The 19,393-nt window shown below is 33.1% G+C and overlaps 2 protein-coding genes and 1 long non-coding RNA gene across 3 annotated transcripts; 1 reads left to right on the forward strand and 2 right to left on the reverse strand.

Annotated features, from left to right (window-relative positions):
- Nucleotides 1–7,097: 7,097 nt before the first annotated feature.
- LOC139842533 (beta-1,2-xylosyltransferase XYXT1-like) lies at nucleotides 7,098–9,505 on the forward strand. Its single transcript, XM_071832664.1, has 2 exons — nucleotides 7,098–7,389; nucleotides 8,373–9,505. The coding sequence occupies exons 1-2, from the start codon at nucleotides 7,098–7,100 to the stop codon at nucleotides 9,503–9,505; spliced, it is 1,425 nt and encodes a 474-aa protein (XP_071688765.1).
- A 151-nt stretch (nucleotides 9,506–9,656) lies between these two features.
- LOC139844929 (uncharacterized) lies at nucleotides 9,657–11,571 on the reverse strand. The gene is made up of 4 exons (XM_071835147.1): nucleotides 11,133–11,571; nucleotides 10,360–10,542; nucleotides 10,211–10,270; nucleotides 9,657–10,097 (listed from the first exon to the last, which is right to left on the reverse strand). Exons 1-4 carry the CDS (start codon nucleotides 11,391–11,393, stop codon nucleotides 9,813–9,815), a joined length of 789 nt encoding a protein of 262 aa, XP_071691248.1. The 5' UTR covers nucleotides 11,394–11,571; the 3' UTR covers nucleotides 9,657–9,812.
- Nucleotides 11,572–15,506: 3,935 nt separating this feature from the next.
- Nucleotides 15,507–18,138, reverse strand: LOC139904507 (uncharacterized). Its single transcript, XR_011778845.1, has 3 exons — nucleotides 18,067–18,138; nucleotides 15,821–15,965; nucleotides 15,507–15,622 (listed from the first exon to the last, which is right to left on the reverse strand). It is a non-coding gene; the product is annotated as an uncharacterized lncRNA (long non-coding RNA).
- Nucleotides 18,139–19,393: the final 1,255 nt, after the last annotated feature.

Consider the following 19,393-nt stretch of genomic DNA (forward strand, 5'->3'; position numbering starts at 1 on the left):
GACAACTAGTATCTTTTAATAATCAAAGTTTTGTTTGTTTACTTTCTAAATTCTTTTTTTTTCTCCTCGTTTGGGTTCTTGTACTTATTTAGTCTATGAATATGCGTATTTGTGTGTTTTTAATTATGTGCCATTTTGTACTTCAATTTTTTTCCCACAAGCATGTGTTGAACACTCTATTAACAGAGTTATTTAACTAATTTTCTTGATTAAATAACAATTAAATTAAATAACTCGATTTGCCAATACCAGTTTTCTTGTGTACGTATGGATAATAAGATTGACTTAGTAATTTGAAGTCCAATGTACTCTAATTAAGTCATGTAATAACAGTGAAAAAAGTCGCGTTTCGCTGCCGGATGGTTTTGATCGGTTTATTGGTTGGGGTGATTTTGATCGGTTAACGATCGGTTAATTGAGCGTAAAATATAATAATGAATGAAAAAATAAGGGAAAATTTGTACATAAAATAACGAAAAAAAAAAATTCGAAAAGACAAAAAAAACCAATTTACAAATTTACCCCTGAAGTAGAGGATAATTACGGGGCTGTCACTATGAATAATGACAATCTCATCCATTTTAGTATGTTTTATAGTCCATTTGTCCCAAATCTATTGTCTTCTTTTGACTTTGAAGGTCTTTTTCTTACAACTTTGCTTTAAATATTTTTATTTATATAATATATTATTCGATGAAATTTATATTAATGAATTGACTTAAAAATATATTTTAATGATATAACGTTTATCAAGTAATACGTAACATATAAAAAATAACTAAAGCTAAAACAAGACAAAAAATTTGAACGGAGATAGTAATATAATATGATACTAATGAAATGATCCGTGGAATCACGGGTTTGTTTAAACGAAACAGTTTAATGATATATTTTAACTATTAAGTGAATGTAAATGCTAAAGTCATTTAGTTTAGTGACCCGTGGAACCACGAATTTCGACTAAGAAACTTTCGTTTTTTTACAAACATATTGATGTACTTAGTTTGGTCAGAATAAATGAACTATATTAATTCTCCCACCATCCTCTTCCAATTTTCATCACAATCACTATTTTTCTTGTTATAAAAACCTACATTACAAATTTTTATTGAGACATGTATTTCGCATACATATATAACATAATTAATCTCGTAAAGAGAAATCATATTTGAATAATAATAATATAATAATAATTATAATTGTAATTGTAATTGTAATTATAATAATAAATAATAATAATAATAATAATAATAAAATTTGCTTAAAAATTGAGTATTTATATTTTTAATAATAATTATTAGTAATAACAAATGACTTTTGATTTTTTAAAAAAATTATAATATAATTATTATATGAAGGTTGTACAATATGCTCCAAAGTTTGTATATGTATACATGAGGGGTTTTGTAAAAGATTGTACAATATGGTTTAAAGTTTGTACATATATGGTCATGAGGGTATATTATCATAAAGTTGTACATAATGCTTCAAATATTGTACATATGATTATGAGTTTATCATAAGGTTGTACATATTGCTTCGTATATTATACAATTAACAAAATAATATTTTTATTAAATATAATTAATTATTTTAATAACATCATCATGCAGACTTAGAATTTTTCTATTTTTTTTTTAATTTTTTTAGCTTTCTTTATTATGATATCATCATTATAGAATTTTATTAGAAACTATAGATAGATTGATTAATGTTAACTAAGAAGAAATATAATTATATGAACATCTCTTGAAGTTACATTTCTCAACTTATAATGATTAATAACGAGCAAAGACTAAATTTTCGTATCATTGCGTTCGAGAACAACTATTTGTTAGGTCGTACCTTTCCTGCAACTTTTATTAAGAATTCAATTCAATTGATCATTATATTAATTTAAACACATATTAACTAGACTTAACAAGTTACCTAAACAACTCATACAATTCAACGTATATTTGACTTTTTAATCAACATAATATAATAATATCTAGTCCGGACCGGTCTGCGCGTTGCGGCGAGAACTTTCGGGCTGCGTATTCATATTTAACGTAGCGTTGTGTATTTACAGAGGGGAACACATCTCATGTGTTAAGCGTCGTTTTAGATGACGTTGTGTTAAGCGTTTTTTAAAAAGTATCCGTTTCGAACATAGTTTGTTTTGTTTTGTTCAATAAATTTTTTCGAGTGTAACGGTGTTGTCTGGAAAATTTAACTCGCAGAGAACAGAAAGATACGGGCTGTCGTTGTGTTTAGCGTTTTTAAAAAGTGTCCGTTTCGCGTATAATTAGTCGCGTTGGCTTCGTAAGATTTTTTCGAGTTGAACGGTCGTCTCGGAAAAATTTAACTCGCACCGAGCGAGAAGTAGGGCCCGTTATAAATCCGGGTGGGATTAGTTTCTTTTATTTTAATAAAATTATATATTTACACTTTTTACCCCTGAAAAGTGTAAACTTAAGGGGCCGTTGTGTAAATATAGCCGAAGTTGAGGGACCGTTTATAATGTGAACGCAAACTCAAAACGACAATTCGATATAACTAAAACGACGGAAATCTCCACCACTTTTAGTATATAAGTGTTAGTGTTAGTGTTAGTGTTAATAATAATAATAATAATAATAATAATAATAATAATAATAATAACTTGAACAAATGTCATTAACAGCGGTGGTTGTGTTTTTGTGATCTGTTTACATGTTGCTCATTTCAGGGTTCTACTGCTCTATTCGGATATGTCCGAGTTGATGGCGTTTGGAGGTGCACCACCATGTTGGTGGTGACCACCGGATGTTGCTTTTCCTTGATGATTTCTTTGTATGTTGCTGCTTCGTTGGTGCTTCTCCACCCCGTTGGTAGAGGTCCGTATTAGTGGAGGTTAAGGTCGTTTCTCTTTTCGTTTCTTGGCGGACAAGTCCAATACCACATTGGTGTGGACTTTCGTTGGTTATGGAGGTTGGTGAGCGGCGACTGAAGAAGAGGTTAGGTTGCGGGTGGAGGAGTTGTGGTCGTGGTTTCTTTGCCTAGCTGGGTTCGTCATATTCAGTTGCTCCTTCGGGGTTGGGCCTTGAGGTCATCTCTCTGTTGGAGATCCGGTTTCTTCACCGGAGGTGGGACAGGAGTTTTGCGGACGGATTCATCTCTGTGGCGGTTTGTGGCAGCTCGTGGCAGTCCGTTCTTTCTATTTTTTATTTTCAGTTTTCAACGACCTTTGGCGCTCTCCCGAAGGTTCAGTGGTTCTTTGGAAATGGTTTGTTTGTTTGTTTAGTTGTGGTGGCGTTCGACGTTTTCCCGATCGTCATCGTTATTATTTTTCTTTCTTTTTTCATGTAGCAGGTAGTTACATGTCCCTTGTTTAGCGTGTTTAGACTTGTTTTGTTTTCTAACAGAGTGTGTTTCCACACTCTTAGTAGGACTGTCTATTTAGGTTTCAATGTTTAATCGCTTGTTTGCCTATGTTTAAATTTTATATTGTATCGGTTGTATATGGTGATTTTTAAATTCGTTATATGTTTTTTTTTTTTACGGCCAAAAAATGAATATATTAGAAAAACGATCCCTAGCTAGACGCTAAGGGAAGATTACAAAGGAATAGAGAGCCATGTGTTCCAATTTGGAACACCCTGACTTCTATTTTTCAACCAACGAAAAGCAACTAGCCTAATTACATCAAATAGATTACTTCTACTACAAAACGAATCATGAAAAACAAGACCATTACGAAAACGCCACAACGCCCATAAACTTGTCACCACCACCGCAATAATCCGATTCTTTGAAGAGACTTGTATCCGAACACCTTCCAACCAAGATATAAAAGAATCCCATGAGACTAAGGGAGCCATACCACAATCGAGCCAAATACGAATCTTACGCCAAATCTCAGTAGCAAAAATACACTCGAAGAAAATATGCCTGGACGTCTCTACCCCGTTATCACATGCTGGACAAACGACCGAATCAATATCTATCCCCTTAGCGGAAAGATTCCACCGAACAGGAAGACAATTGAGCCGAAAGCGCCACAAAAAAACGTTAACTTTGCGAGGCAAAAACTTAAACCATGAAGTGCTAGTAATCGAAGACTGAGTTAGAAGACTATCCATATGAACTCTCGTATCTTTAACAGTGAATTCGCCTTCGTTGTTGATCGAACACAACCACGAATCAGAACTATTAGACAACGTTGGACAGCCTATCTCCTCAAGTAACATAGACAGCAGACTAGCAGTTCTACCTCTCAAACGGTCCCTCGTCCACTCGAATATCCACTCATTATTGTTGCGTTTATCAGCGATGGTATCAAAAGGGGACGAGTCTAGATGAAATAAACGACTAAATCTATCTTTCAAAGGAGCATTTCCAACCCATAAATCGTACCAAAAACGGATTTTTCTACCATCACCAATGGACAATCGAAAAAAATCAGTAGGAACATACTTCTCAGCAATGCAATTCGAACATGAATTAACAATATTAGACCACACAGTCGAAGTAGAAGATTTGGTGACTTCGAAAACATTACCATGAATAGACTTAATGATGGATACCCACATATCGTTCGGTCTGGTTAAAAATCTCCATCTCCATTTAAAAATAAGAGCCAAGTTGAAAGCTTTGAGACTTCCAATGTTTAGACCTCCTTTCTCAAAAGAAGCGAGAACTTTGTGCCACTTGATCCATGCCATCTTTTTATCTGTTTTGTTTCCTCCCCAAAAAAATCTAGCACGAATAGATTCAAGTTTCTTTAACACCGTTTCTGGACATTTGAATAACGACATAAAGTAAATGCCGAGACTACCCATAACCGATTTCACTAAAGTTAAGCGACCGCCCACGGAAATAAGATTAGCCTTCCACATCGATAATTTGGAGCTGAATTTCTCCACTAATGAGTCCCAATTTGAAACTCGTTTCATGCTAGTACCAATAGGAACACCTAGATAAGTAGTAGGAAAAGTACCAGCTCGAGCTCCAACACTATTTGCCATCGTAGCCACTTCTACATCATCCACCCCTATTCGTTATATGTTATAACACGTTTCTTGTAAAAAAAAATCAACTCATTTCTTTGTTGTGTTATAATTTGACGGTTATACCATATTTTCTTACAAACAAAGATATCTAAAATAACTAATTTGTTCTGAAGTACTAGATATTACTCCTTACGTCTCAATTTTATAGTCCAATTTGACTTTTCGAGTCTTTTTTTACCCATTTTGATAGAAAATATCTTTGTTTGTTTTATGTATTATTTGATGAAATTTATTTGAATGTATTATGCTCTAAACGTGTTTTCATTTATTTAAATTTCATTAAATACGAAGTAATATATAAGAGTAACTAGAATATATTAAATTAAAGTTGTAATAAAAGAAAGATTTAAAAAGTAAAAATATGACTATTAAATTAGGACGGATAGAATATTGAATAATTAGTTATTTTTGTCTCAAATTGAAGTGTTAATTTTTATAATTTATATTACGAAATTGCGAAAGAAATTTTTCTAGTAATATGCGCTCTCAAGGGCACGACACTCTTTAACGCAAACTAGAATACAAATAATTAGGGATGTGTATGGTACTGGAAAAACTGCAAAAATCGAAGACCGTATCGGACCAAACTGATCCCAAACTGAACCGAAGTTAATGTGTCCGGTCCATGGGTCCACTATTTTACGAATTTTCGGTCTTCAGACCGGACTGGACCGAACCAATCCCAAAGTAAACCGAGTTTTTTGGTCCCAGTCCTTGGTCCACAATTTTACGGATTTTCAGTTTTCGGATCAAACCGAGCCGAATCAAACCCTATAAAAACATCAAAAATAACCGAACTGTATCGTACCGAACCGAACAGAACCGCATATATATATATATATGTATATATGTGTGTGTGTATATATATATATATGTGTGTGTGTATATATATATATATATATATATATATATATATATATATATATATATATATATATATATACATATATATATATATGTGTATATATGTGTGTGTGTGTATATATATATATGTGTGTGTGTGTATATATATATATATATATATATATATATATATATATATATATATATATAATCCAGTCCTCGGTCCAACTTTTTTATGAAATTTGGGACTTGGTACAGAATTGAAATGAACTAATTTGATTCGCTCATGTACCATGCACATCCCTAAATAATAAACCTTCATTAATACTTTTGTCTCTTAACTTTTAGTAAAGTAAAACATCAGTCCTTGTTACAATTTTTATAAGATTTTCTACTTAGACTATCAAAAAAGAGAAATCAAATTTTATTTACGATGACTATTTCAAACCATTTTACTTCATTTTACACTAATAGCATATATAATTTGGACGGTTTTATTTTTATAAGACAAACTCACATACTCTACATGAATTTTCATACATTTATAAATAAATGTTCATGACCTGGGTACTTCGCACGTATAAAAGTTACATAATATGAATGCTTAACGAACACCTTTTAATTGAAATGATCCTCTCATATAAACTATACAGTACTATACTACTATTTTAATATTTAATTGATGAAGTCAATTCCTATCACTTTCTCCTTAACTAACACAAAGCTCACCTTCCCTGTCTACAAATTAACAATTATCATGTGCTCCTTCACAGTAGTGTTCTTCATAAATGCAAGTCATCCTTGTATAGAAGCACATTCGTAATTTATATATTTACAAGGGTGTAATTTAATATGTATGATCATATATTAGCTAGAAGCTTTAGCAAGAATGAGCAGAAAAGATTTGGAAATTGTGCATTTGTTATATGCATCTTTGTTGCCCTTTTCCTTTGTACTATATTTAGGCCTATCTTCCACCTATCAATTTGTAAGTCATGTTTTCTCTACTCATTCCTTTGCCTTATTTCATCTGTATTGCTATGCATGTGTACCGTTACACATTAGACCGTGCACATTTATATGTCCAATTTTGCATGAAACGTGAACAGTGTAATGTATGACGGTACACATTTCATCTAGCAATGACAATTCTCTTATAGGCGAACTTTAAACCCTTGTTATGTAGTGAACTTGGAGGTGTCCACAAGTAGCAGTCTAGACATGGTTATGCTAAGCGCGTCCCAAGTCGATCAACAAATAGGGGGACAAGAAGGGAAAATGAATATAGTACCGTTAAATGATTCGTCCCATAATGTGAACTACACAAATAGTAAAATATCTGCAAAGGCTCCATTGGATCATGAACCGACGTCGAGTATTCCTCCAATATTAGTCAACCACAACGAGAATAGAAGTCGAAGCTTGGAGCCTTCGAGTAAACCGACACATATTCCAGCCTCTGAAAGTAGAAATGATAGCTTTAACGATCCTCATGAACTGCTCAACTCAATAGGTATGTGTTTTCAAACGGTAACAAAAATATTTCACTACTGGAAAAATACCTGAACCATGATTTGTAGAAGTATTTGCGTTGATACACTTCATTATATTAAAATAGAGTTAGGTTCAATCAGGAATAAAAAAAAAATTAAACAAAAAAAAATAAAAATCCAATTTTTTTTTTTTTTTTAATTATATGATTTTATACGTTTAAATGTATATGTATAGTAAATTACATATAAATGTTATATATTTAATTTTTTATATTACAATAAAAATAGTAATAAAAAAATCAAAACACATATTAAATTAAATTATACATTATATGAGACGTTCACATGATCACATACTACATAAGTGAGAAATACATTCTAGATTAGTAATTAACTTATAATTATACAGAAAAATAATCATGACGTTGAAACATTATAATCCAGGATTATTATTGAAAGGGGCAACCGGGGTCATCCGCCCCGGACGATCGAAAATTATTTGCAATTTTTTTATTTAATTTTCAATAAAAAAGAAACTGAGGTTATGTGTTATAAAATAAATGTAAGAAAAATATAACAAAGTTAATCTAGATCAGTTGGTTTCTTAACTCTGCTAACATTTTTTATGGGCTACGTTCGAGCCTTGTACGCCACCCCCCCCCCCCCCCCCCCCTCGCTTTTCTCCTCTTAATTTTTTATAATTATTATTTTATGAGTAGAGGTATATATAGTTAATAAATGTGTAAGAAAAATTACTATGTTGTTATTAGCTCTCAGGTGATTAGTACTACTAGTTAATGAAGCATATGTTGCATGTTCGAGTCCTTCATTAATTAGTCATTGTTTTTGTTAACGACAACCTTTTGGTAAAAAATCGTAAAACAAAATATATAAATAACATTGTGCAGTAAGTTGGCTGCATTCATATTGTTTTAATATAACTGAATCAACTTTTCTTAGTTAACTAAGTTGGTTGAAATAAACATAGTACTGTAATTTGCAGATTGCACCTTCTCTGAACCATCATCAGATTACTGCAAGATCGAAGGGATGGTAAGAATTGATGGGCATACTTCCACCATATTTACTACCATTTTCGCTCGAAACAACGAATCATTGACCATAAAACCCTACCCAAGAAAAGGAACCGGAGCTATGGACTCAGTTCGACAATGGACGATAAAACCAGTTTACGATCAAGATATGCCAAACTGCAACACAACTCACACCGAACCAGCCCTCATTTTTTCGACTGGTGGTTTTTCAGGAAACCATTTTCACGATTTCTCCGATATCATAATTCCATTGTTTGCGAATTCGCGAATTTTTAATGGTAAAGTGCATCTTTTAGTAACAAATTACAAAAGTTGGTGGATTTCAAAGTTTCAAAGATTACTAAACAGTCTTTCGGATCATCAAGTTGTTGATATTGATAGCCAGAAGCAGATACATTGCTACGAAAACGCGATCATTGGTCATAAATTTTACAAAGAGCTAACCATGGACTCATTAAATCCGGTCAACGGTTACTTGATGAAAGACTTTCGTGACTTTTTGAGGTCAACGTACTCTTTAGAAAGACGAGAAGTACTACAGGTTAAATCTATCGATAACCGAAGACCTCGTTTAATGATAATATCAAGAAAAAGTACACGAAGGATAACAAACGAAGCGAGTGTTGTAAAGATGGCTAAAAAGATTGGGTATGAAGTAATTATAGCGAACGAAACACTTACTACTAGTCGCCTTTCGAGTTTTGCTAAAATAGTGAATTCTTGTGATGTTTTAATGGGAGTACATGGAGCCGGGCTAACCAACATGGTGTTCTTACCGGACCATGCGGTAGTGGTGCAAGTGGTCCCACTTGGTGGGCTCGAGGGGATCGCGAAAATGGACTTTGGTGAACCATCAAAAGAGATGAACTTGAGGTACTTGAAGTATAGTATAAGTGTTAAAGAAAGCTCATTGTCAACACAATATGCAGCAGACGATGTCGTTTTAAGAGATCCAATTGTGATACATAAACAAGGGTGGAATGCACTTAAGAAAATTTACTTGACTGAACAGAATGTAAAGCTTGATGTTAGAAAATTTAGATCAACTTTGTTGAAAGCTTTAAAGCTTCTACACCACTAATTTATGGTGGTAATTGTTTTGTACATTATGAATTAAATAAAATTCTTGGTCAAAGTTGTTGACTTCGTTGACTTTTGTTTACCCATCTATTTTTTCCACTTTCCACATATGAGAACTCAAAACAATTTCTGTAATTTGGCACACTATTAGGTACTCAAAATTTAAGAAAATTTAAATAATTTTGTAGTACATGTATCGCACCGGTTAATATTATATAAGATAGTACTATTGTATAAGATAGTACTATTGTATAAGGTCAGATGGAACTTTACATATATATTTGGAAGCCACTGCACAACCATCGAAATCAGGTGACACGCTTGCAGCGACACCAAAAGGCGGTCCCACCGCTTCTGCCACGAGCTACAGCTATTTCTTCATCGACGTAAAACCATATAAAGAAGGGATTCTTTGTAGTTGGTTCACTTTCATCTTCACCTTTTATGTTAATCTCAAATGGTTTTAAAGGTCCAATTTTTATCTTAATTTGCTCAAATACAAAAGCAAGTATTCTCTTTTGCCATGAAAATCTTCCTTCGAATGTTAGGCATCCGAGAGGTCCCAAATAGACACCATTCTCAATCCTCCTTGCCTGAATCAAAATTTTGACGAAAAATTCATCCATTTAACATTCAATTTGCCAATAGTTACTTATATAGTTATATTGATAATTGAACATGAAATAAGTAAGTTGAGGATGCTTACAGTTGCATCAAATCTTTGAACAGCCGTAATCGGAAAGTATTTGCCAGATTTCAGCTGTTTCTGTAAATTATTAACGCGATAAATGTAAGTATATAATTCAAGAATATAAAGCAGAGAAATGTACTAGAGATAAGGACTACAAAGTTAACCTCGGCCGTAAACACAAGCATCCAAGTTCTTCCAGGGGACTCTGACCCACCGAGAGTTTCACAAAATTGTGAAGGGTCGATTTTAGCCTTCTCGATCACTTTGAAGGCAGACAGAATATCAGCAGAAGCAACCTTTCTAGTCTTTGCAGCTTTTTTCAGTAGTTGTACGCTCTCTTCAACTTCCTATAGAAATAGTACCATTATAACTTACTACGTATAAGTTATTTAGAACAGTTGATATGAACTGAAAACAATAAATCTGTACTAAAGCCTTTACATTACATTCATGATTCACAAACACACTATAAAATGAATTAATTAGGATGTATAGCACTCAATTCGATAGAGTTGCCCTGGTTCAAAACACATTTGTTTAAATAAATGAATTCTCAATGGTCTGCTGTTAAAATTATGAATTGAAAAGGTTGGTACATAAACAAACAAAGGGCTTGGTGATTATTTGAATTTCTATCATAATATGAAAATCCATATCAGTTTTTGGCAATTTTTGACCTCATACTTGATATATCTAAATCTTGTGTACAACAAGTGGCGGGAGTATGACAAATCCCATGTGGTAGGGTGTTTTATGAATGCAGAAAACAATCAATACATACATTATCATTTTAAATTAAGCACTAATAACTGTATCACAACCCAAAACAAGCAACCTTCAGAAACGGCCACTGAAACATTTCTAAAAGAACCCTAGTTATAGCATAACCAATTAGCAACAAAATATGTTATTAGTAAGTCAGGTAGAATATATATACCTTATTGTCTATTGTTGTTGTTGTTGTTGTTGATGATGATACCGCTACTTGTTGATCTTGTTTTTGAAGAATAACAGGTTCTTTTTCACTATCAATGGTAGCTTTGATCTTTGTAGTAGTTGTTGATAATCTGAAAATGGGGAATTTGGTTGGTTTGTTGTTGTTGCATATGAGGGTGTTGTTTGATGGTTTAAGATAGATTTCATGAGGAGAGCTTGAATTCACTGCACCTACATGTACCAATGGATTTAAGGAAAACATAATTATAAAGAATTGGAAATTGGATTGTATATGATTTTATTATTTGGTGGAGGATTTTAGCATGTTTATTTATGAATTAATATGCTTCTAGCCAGGTACCCTCACTCATCCTTCACTCATTTTGGAGTATTTTTCTTTTTTCATGTCCAATCCTCATCCCCATCTTTTTTTCTTTAACATAACAAAAATAAAACTATAAAAGCTTTTTTAGTTAAAATTTTACAAATTTTTGTCCATGTTTGGAACTATGACTTCTTTTTTCTCTTGAAGTGTGTATGTATGTTTGTGGATTTTAATTTCACAGTGATGAAATACTTGAGTCATTTGTTTAAAAGAATAAAACAAAAAATTTCCTTCGAACACTCTCTTTTTTACCTAAGGATAAAAGTGTCTAAGAAAATAAATTAGTGGTATATGACAAAAGGATATGGTATATGAATCAAGTTCGGTGGATGCATGTGGATGATTTGTCACATCAACTCCTCAAATATGTGTATTATAGTGTATTGGTAGATAAATAGTCAGCATCTCCTAATTATAAATTCTAGCATCCGCTAATTTTAATTTTAATACTGATATCTATTTTTCAAGAAAATGTCAACATGTATATTTATATATATTTTTCATGAAAGCTTTTGTAATTCTTTTATATGAATCAAGTGTTGTGGCACTTTTTAATAATTTACTCATTATTATTACTCTTAGCGTAAGGTAAATTCACTGTTAGTGATAATTGTTATTTCTGACACGTTAATCAAAACAAAAAAAAAATTCAAAATTAGGTTTATTTTTTAAGCTTGATGTTTCGTTTTTCTTAACTTATTTTCCATATTTTACGAGCATTAAGGTCATGTTTGTTTTTTACTTAATTGACTTAATAGTATGAAACTTAATATGAAAATATATTAGAGGTGTTTGTTTGTGACTTAAAATATATGACATGTCTTAATGTATAAAAATTCAAATAAATATGAATTTTCATTTAGGTCCTTACTTTTTAAAATTTATTAATAACTGTTTTCTCAACTACCTCAAATGAAGGGTTGTTTTCGTAAATTCAATTATTCAGACGATTATTCAGCATTTAAAATAAACAATAATTACTTATATATCACTTATTCCTCACATACGTGTTATATTTATTCAGACAAGAGGACTTAATAGGTAAAAAAACAAAGTCAAAAAAATTGAAACTTGTTAAAATTATGAAGCTCATTTCACAATAAATATATAAACTCAAACATTTAAGCTTTTGTACAAACACCAAAAGCGAAGCTTATCGTGTTGAGATATAAGCAAAAACGCTAACAGCTTCAAAATTAAGCCCATCCAAAACACCTTAACATTAGAATTTGCTAGATATTATTTGTAAAGCATCTTACAGTTGTTTAATTCAAGAATTAAGAATTGCTACATATAAATTATATAAACTCGAGGACAATGCAGCCAATGATGGTCTGAATCTAAACTCCGCTTCAAGTTAGCCTCTCATGTAGCTAGTCGCCTACTAACTGCATGAACAGAGAACAGAACAAGTTAGTATGAGCGTAAAAATATGTTGTCAGCCCCCAAAGTGCTAAACCCGGATTTCTGTCAAAGCCTTGTATTGTATTTGGCTCAAACATTTATGGCTCTATTTTTGAATCAACAGCAAGCACCGATTTATTGGCGACTTGACTGCCGTTTAGAGCCTAAATTGAATTCCAGACAGGATTTAAAACCAATAGAAATTCGATTCTACCATTTTCATGGCGTTTCAATTTTATTTTACTATTTTTTTTTTTTTTAAAAATTTCCTACTTATTGGTCGGAGGTCCACTCGGAAGCAATCTATTTATTCGTCGAATAGAGACAGAGAGATGATTTTCTCTACTTTTGAGAGTGTTTCACTCTGGGTGGAGAAATGACTTGTTTTTATTCTCGGATAAGGGAAGGATTGTCTACATCCCATCTCCCCCATACATCACTCATGTGGTATTGGGTTTTGTTGTTGTTGTATTTTTGGAATGAGTATAGTTTTGGGAGTTTCCCAATCACGCTTTTTATAAAATGCAATGTTACAACGGATTGTTGATTCAGAATTTCAGATTATATAATTAAGCAGGTTACAGTACGATCACAATAAGAAGTCTAAAATGAAGAAACCTGGAGACTCAACTGAATTGAATGAGGCTCTAGAGAAGCAGGGTGCTGATGTCATTGATCATGCTGATACTAGTGCTGGACCTGCAATTAACCAGATGGATAGTGCTATTGAAGTGCCATCCATAAGTGAAGTTACTCCTGTATAATCTGTATTCAAAACAAATGATGTAAGTATGGCTGGTGATTCTATTTGTAATAATGAGAATGCTAAACTTGCATCATATGCTAGTGTTGTTCATAAGGAAGAAGTCACTAAGAAGCTTGATTTTATTCCAACTATTAGTGATAATTCTGGTGAATCTGTGGTATTTGATGAGGCATTTATTGAGGAAAGTAGCAAATAATGGCTTCTTACTGCTTGTGGTTATACTATTGGATGTACTATGTCATATAATGCATTGAGCTATAATCTAAGGAAAATGTGGAGTAAGTTTGGCTTAAAGGACATTATCATGGATGGCAAAAATATTTGTTACTTCAAATTTGACAATGAGCAGGGAATGAATAAGGTGATTAAGAGCAGCCTTTGGATGGTCAATGGGAAACCTCTACTTGTTCAAAAGTGGGATCCTGATTTGTGCCTATAAAAGGTTGACCCTGTGAAAGTACCTGTTTGGGTCAAATTCAAGGAAGTACCTCTAGAAGCATGGAATGTAAAGGGTTTAAGTGCTATAGCTAGCAGGGTTGGTAAGCCTTTATCTATGGACACTATTACTGCTAATATGTGCCATAAGGGGAGTGGAAGGGCAGGTTTTGCCAGGATTATGGTTGAGGCTGATGCTTCCAAAGGCTTTGTGGATCAAGTTGAAATCAAATACATGAACAAAGAACAAAAAGTCAAAGGCATTAAGAAAGTATCTGTTGATTATGAATGGAAACCAAGTATTTGTGATCACTGTCATGTATTTGGGCATAGTACTAAGGAGTGCAAAATTAGGCCTAGAACTGAGGAAGAGTTAGCAGAAGTTAAGGAAAAGACCATTGTACCTGAAGATGGTTTTGTACTGGCAAAGAAGAAGCAATATTTTCCTAAGTTCAATAAGGCTAATAAGGCTGCAACTGCTGTCACAGTTAAACCTATATTTCAAGCAAAAAATAGGTATGAGGCACTCTCTCAGGATGATGGAGTGAGTATTGATCAATTTTCAAAAGTTGATCATTTCATAAAATACAAGAAACAACCTACTTTTGAGGAATCCAAAGGGTGGACAAATGAGATGTTTTTGTATTTTAAAAAGCAATGGGAACTTATGCAAAGTAAAGAAGATGTTACATGTGAAGATGTAGTTCCTAATGATATTGAAAATGTATTGGCTAATGAATTGAGGGGAATGGATAATAGCATTCTTACATAATCTCAAGATGAATTGCAAAAAAGAATTTAGGGTTGCATCATGGAATATTAGAGGTATGAGTACTTTAGACAAACAGTATGGAGTGAAGAATTTAATTAAGGATGAAAACCTTAATATGTGTATAGTTTTAGAATCTCATTTGAAAAAGAATAATATCAACACTGCTTGTACATATGTGTTTGATAAGTGGAAATGGCTATCCAACATCAACTATAGTCCCAACAGTTGTAGGATTATAGTGGGATGGGATGAGAATAAAGTTAAGGTCATGCTTCTTAACTGTTCAAAACAAATTATTTTTTGTTTAGTAGAGGTTATTAGTTCAAAAGAAAAGTTTTATTGTAGTTGTGTATATGCCTGCAATAAAGGAAAAGATAGAATAGCTGCATGGAATGATCTTACCATTCAAAAGAGGGTTACAAATAACTGTCCATGGTTCATTATGGGGGACTTCAATGTAACAAGATACTTGAATGAACACTCTTCTGAATGTTCTTTAATTACTACTGATATGAATGAATTCAATGAGTGTATCAATCAAATTGAAGTTGAGGATATAAGAAGCACTGGTTTTCACTTCACCTGGACTAAATCTTTGAAGAACCCTAATTGTGGCACATTGAAGAAATTGGGCAGAATTATGGTTAATGATGTTGTGATTAATTCCATTCCTCAAGCTCATGGTATCTTTTTGCCTTATGTCATTTCTGATCATAGCCCTGCAATACTCTGTATTCCAAATTACATAATTAGTAAGCCTAAATCATTTAGGTTTATGAATTATATTGTTGAAAAAGAGGAATTTATTCCTATAGTACAAAAGGGATGGGGTTTGCAAGTGGTGGGTTGTGCCATGTATTGTTTGTTGCAAAAGCTCAAAGGGTTAAAGAAACATTTGAAAAAACTCAATTGGATTAATGGTAATACCTTTGATAGGGTTAAATCCCTAAAAAGGGATCTTAAGGTTATTCAAGGTCAAATGGAAGGTGATCCTCATAATGCAGATATCAAAGCAAAAGCTGTTAAAATCTTTAATGAGTATGAGGTTGCAAAACATGAAGAATTCTTGATCCTGCAACAAAAATCGAAGATTAAATGGTTATGTCAAGGGGATAAAAATACAAAATACTTCCATCAGGTATTAAAGAGTAGAAAACAGAAATCTAGAATTGAAAGTATTTGTGATGATAATGGGATGAGATTCTATGGTGATGAAGTTGCAGAAAAATTTGTTGATCATTTTACTAACTTCCTGGGCAAAACTGATCATGTCTCTCCTATTGAAGATCTGGGTAACATATTCAATAAGAAACTTTCTGACAGTGAGGCAAATAACATGATTTCTGAAGTGACCAATGCAGAGATAAAGGATGCTATATTTGATATTGATGGTGATAAAGCTGCTGGTCCAGATGGTTTCACTGCTCTATTCTTTAGAAAAGCATGGAACATTGTAGGTGATGATGTATGCAAGGCTGTTAAGGAATTTTTCAATACTAGAGAGTTGATTGGTGGAATTAATTCTACTCTAATATCCTAAATCCCCAAATGTGATACTCCAAATAAAGTTTCAGATTTCAGACCAATTGCTTGTTGCAATGTGATCTATAAAGTTATAAGTAAGATTTTGGTCAATAGAATGAAGCAGGGTCTGGATAGATTGGTTAATGTGAATCAGAGTGCTCTCATTCCTGGAAGGGTCATTCAAGATAATATCTTGGTGGCTCAGGAATTGTTAAAAGGATATAACAGGGCTGCAGGTCCAAAGAGATGTGCAATTAAGATTGATCTACAAAAGGCTTATGATACTATTAGTTGGAGCTTCCTAAGGTCAATTCTTGTGGGGTATGGTTTCCATGTGAAGATGATAGGATGGATCATGAAGTGTGTAACCACTACTAAGTTTTCAATTTGCATTAATAATGAAATCAAGGGCTTTTTTAGTGGTGGTAGAGGCTTGAGGCAAGGAGATCCCATATCTCCTTACCTATTTACTCTGGTCATGGAGATTCTCAACCTTATCTTTGTAAAAAGAATTGCAGATAGTAAGGCATTCAAGTTTCATGTGGGATGCAAGAGTATGAAGTTGACCCATGTGTGCTTTGCTGATGATCTCTTGGTCTTTTGCCATGGTGATATCAACTCTGTAAAGGTGATTAAACAAGCTATAGAGGAATTCAGTCAAGTGTCTGCCCTATTTCCAAATTTCAATAAGAGTACTATCTTCTTTGGGAGTGTTCATAGAGGCCTGCAAAATGAAATTATTCAGATTCTCCCTTTTAATGTGGCTAAGCTTCCAGTCAAGTACCTTGGTGTCCCATTATTAGCCAAAAGATTAGGGGTTATGGATTGTAAAGAAATTCTTGATAGAATTAAAAAAAGAATTGAAAATTGGAGAAACAAACACTTGTCATATGCTGGAAAGCTACAGCTTATTGCTTCTGTTCTATCATGTATGCTTATATATTGGGCTTCTGTTTACAAGTTGAGTAACACAGTGGTGAAAGATATTGATAGAATTGTGAAGGCTTTTCTTTCGGGACAGGGCAATGATTCTAAAGGTGTTGCAAAAGTGTCCTGGAAGGTTGTTTGTTCTCCTAAGGATCAAGGTGGTTTAGGCTTAAAACCTCTGCAAGATTGGAATGACATTTTATTGATTAAGCAATTATGGAAGCTAATTGCTAAGAAAGACTCTCTCTGGTATAAATGGGTGAACTTGGTAAAACTTAAAAGCAAATCTATCTGGGAAGTGGAATATAAACCTAATGATAGCTGGGGATGGAAGAAGCTTTTAGAATTGAGAGACAGAATAAAGAATCACATTTATGATGCTAATGATGGGACTGTCCAATGGATTTCAAAATCTGGTAAGGTTGTACCTTACAAGACTAGTCAAGTATGGGAAGATCTTAGACCTATTAAGCCAAGAGTTCATTGGCATCATGTGATTTGGTTTAATCAGGCTAATCCCAAACATGCCTTTATTCTGTGGCTGGCTAAATTGGATAGACTCACGACTCAAGAGACACTGGTGAAATGGTATCCAAATAAATCATTCAAATGTGAGTTATGTGGGGAGTGTGAAGATTCAATGCATCATCTATTTTTTGAATGTTCATATTCTAAAAAGGTTTGGAATGAAGTGAAAAAGCATTTGTTGTTTAAGGGACTACCTGACAAGCTACAGAATGTGATTAACTCATTGGCTGAATTTCCTTTTAGAAATCAAATTTGGGACATTATAAATCGTCTCTCTGTAGCAGCTGCTGCTTACCATATTTGGAATGAAAGAAATTGCAGAACGTTTCGAGATAGAAGAAGAAGTGAAATGGAATTGAGTATGGTGATAATTGATGGTATTAAACTGAAATTAACCACTCTAATTGTTAAGAGATCGAATGCAATTAGGGTTGCTGAGAAGAATTGGGGTTTAATTCTTAAGGAGAATCGGTTGTTCTTCAAAGATGGATGAATGCTTCTGTGTTGTGGGGTGTGATCGTGGTTTAGGTTCGATGGATCCTAGGTTTCTTGTTTGTCGTATGTTTTGGGGGTGATGGATATACCCTGCCCCGGTGTATTCTTTATGTGTTTTAATAAAATCTCATTTTATTAAAAAAAAAAAAAAAAAACAGAGTTAAACAAATACGCTTTAGAATGCTCTTTAGCTGACATTGCAAGTATGACCTGTTTCTTTTCTAATTAAATTTTTTAGTATTACTTGTTTGACCCATTACCATTTGGGTACAACAAAAGTTGGCCCGTTTTCATATAAATAGGTTATAATTGTTAGTTTGTTACCTCCAAAGTAAACATCATGTTCATCTATGCAGAAACACCTTTATTGTAATTTTAAACATCTAACAATCTATCATGATACCAACTTACCTTCTCTGACAAAATTGCTTATGCAAGTTCAGTTACTTTTCCAACTGCAACCGATTTTCTTGCAGCAGGACCAAAACAAAAAATTGAATGTTTATGGTTGCAAATCCTTTAATATTTTTGTACTCGCGGAGTTAGGCAAGGGGTTTAAAGACAATAACTAAAAATAAATTAGTCAATAATTTTTGTAACAACTGCTAACCTCCACTACGAAGTGTAAACCGCCCAAGCTGTGGAAAATCAGCAAACTTCTCTATGCATATCATATTTCTCACATGAACATCAAAGAGAAAAAAAAATTATTTGACATAACATTATCAGAAGGAAAAACAATATTGGAATAAGGGACAGAGGGAGTAGTAAACAGAAAGTAACAGTACTTTTATGACTTTTCCTTAAATTGTGTGTTTTTTATCCGAGGACAACTGATATGGGATGGAAGGAGTAGTATTGTGCCAAAGGGCTCTTTCTATTTAAATGTTTAATAAATTAATAACTAATGGTTTCCTCGACAGAATGACATAAAGATCGTAAACCAGTACTTTCAAATATAAGTAACGATGTTAGTATATACTGCTTAAAGTAATGCAGGCAAGAACTATACAAGCAATGTTCACT

Source organism: Rutidosis leptorrhynchoides, chromosome 4 (assembly GCF_046630445.1).
Source record: "Rutidosis leptorrhynchoides isolate AG116_Rl617_1_P2 chromosome 4, CSIRO_AGI_Rlap_v1, whole genome shotgun sequence".
In the NCBI taxonomy this organism is placed as follows: domain Eukaryota; kingdom Viridiplantae; phylum Streptophyta; class Magnoliopsida; order Asterales; family Asteraceae; genus Rutidosis; species Rutidosis leptorrhynchoides.

What these genes read in the sequence shown, in the direction of transcription:
- LOC139842533 (XM_071832664.1), top strand. Translation starts at nt 7,098, where the DNA reads ATGGTTATGCTAAGCGCGTCCCAAGTCGATCAACAAATAGGGGGACAA. An exon ending in TGAACTGCTCAACTCAATAG is followed by an intron (nt 7,390 to 8,372) that starts GTATGTGTTTTC and finishes TGTAATTTGCAG; the next exon opens with ATTGCACCTTCTCTGAACCA.
- LOC139844929 (XM_071835147.1), bottom strand. Translation starts at nt 11,393, where the DNA reads ATGTTTTCCTTAAATCCATTGGTACATGTAGGTGCAGTGAATTCAAGC. An exon ending in CAACAACAATAGACAATAAG is followed by an intron (nt 10,543 to 11,132) that starts GTATATATATTC and finishes CTATTTCTATAG; the next exon opens with GAAGTTGAAGAGAGCGTACA. An exon ending in TTCAAAGATTTGATGCAACT is followed by an intron (nt 10,098 to 10,210) that starts GTAAGCATCCTC and finishes ATTTTGATTCAG; the next exon opens with GCAAGGAGGATTGAGAATGG.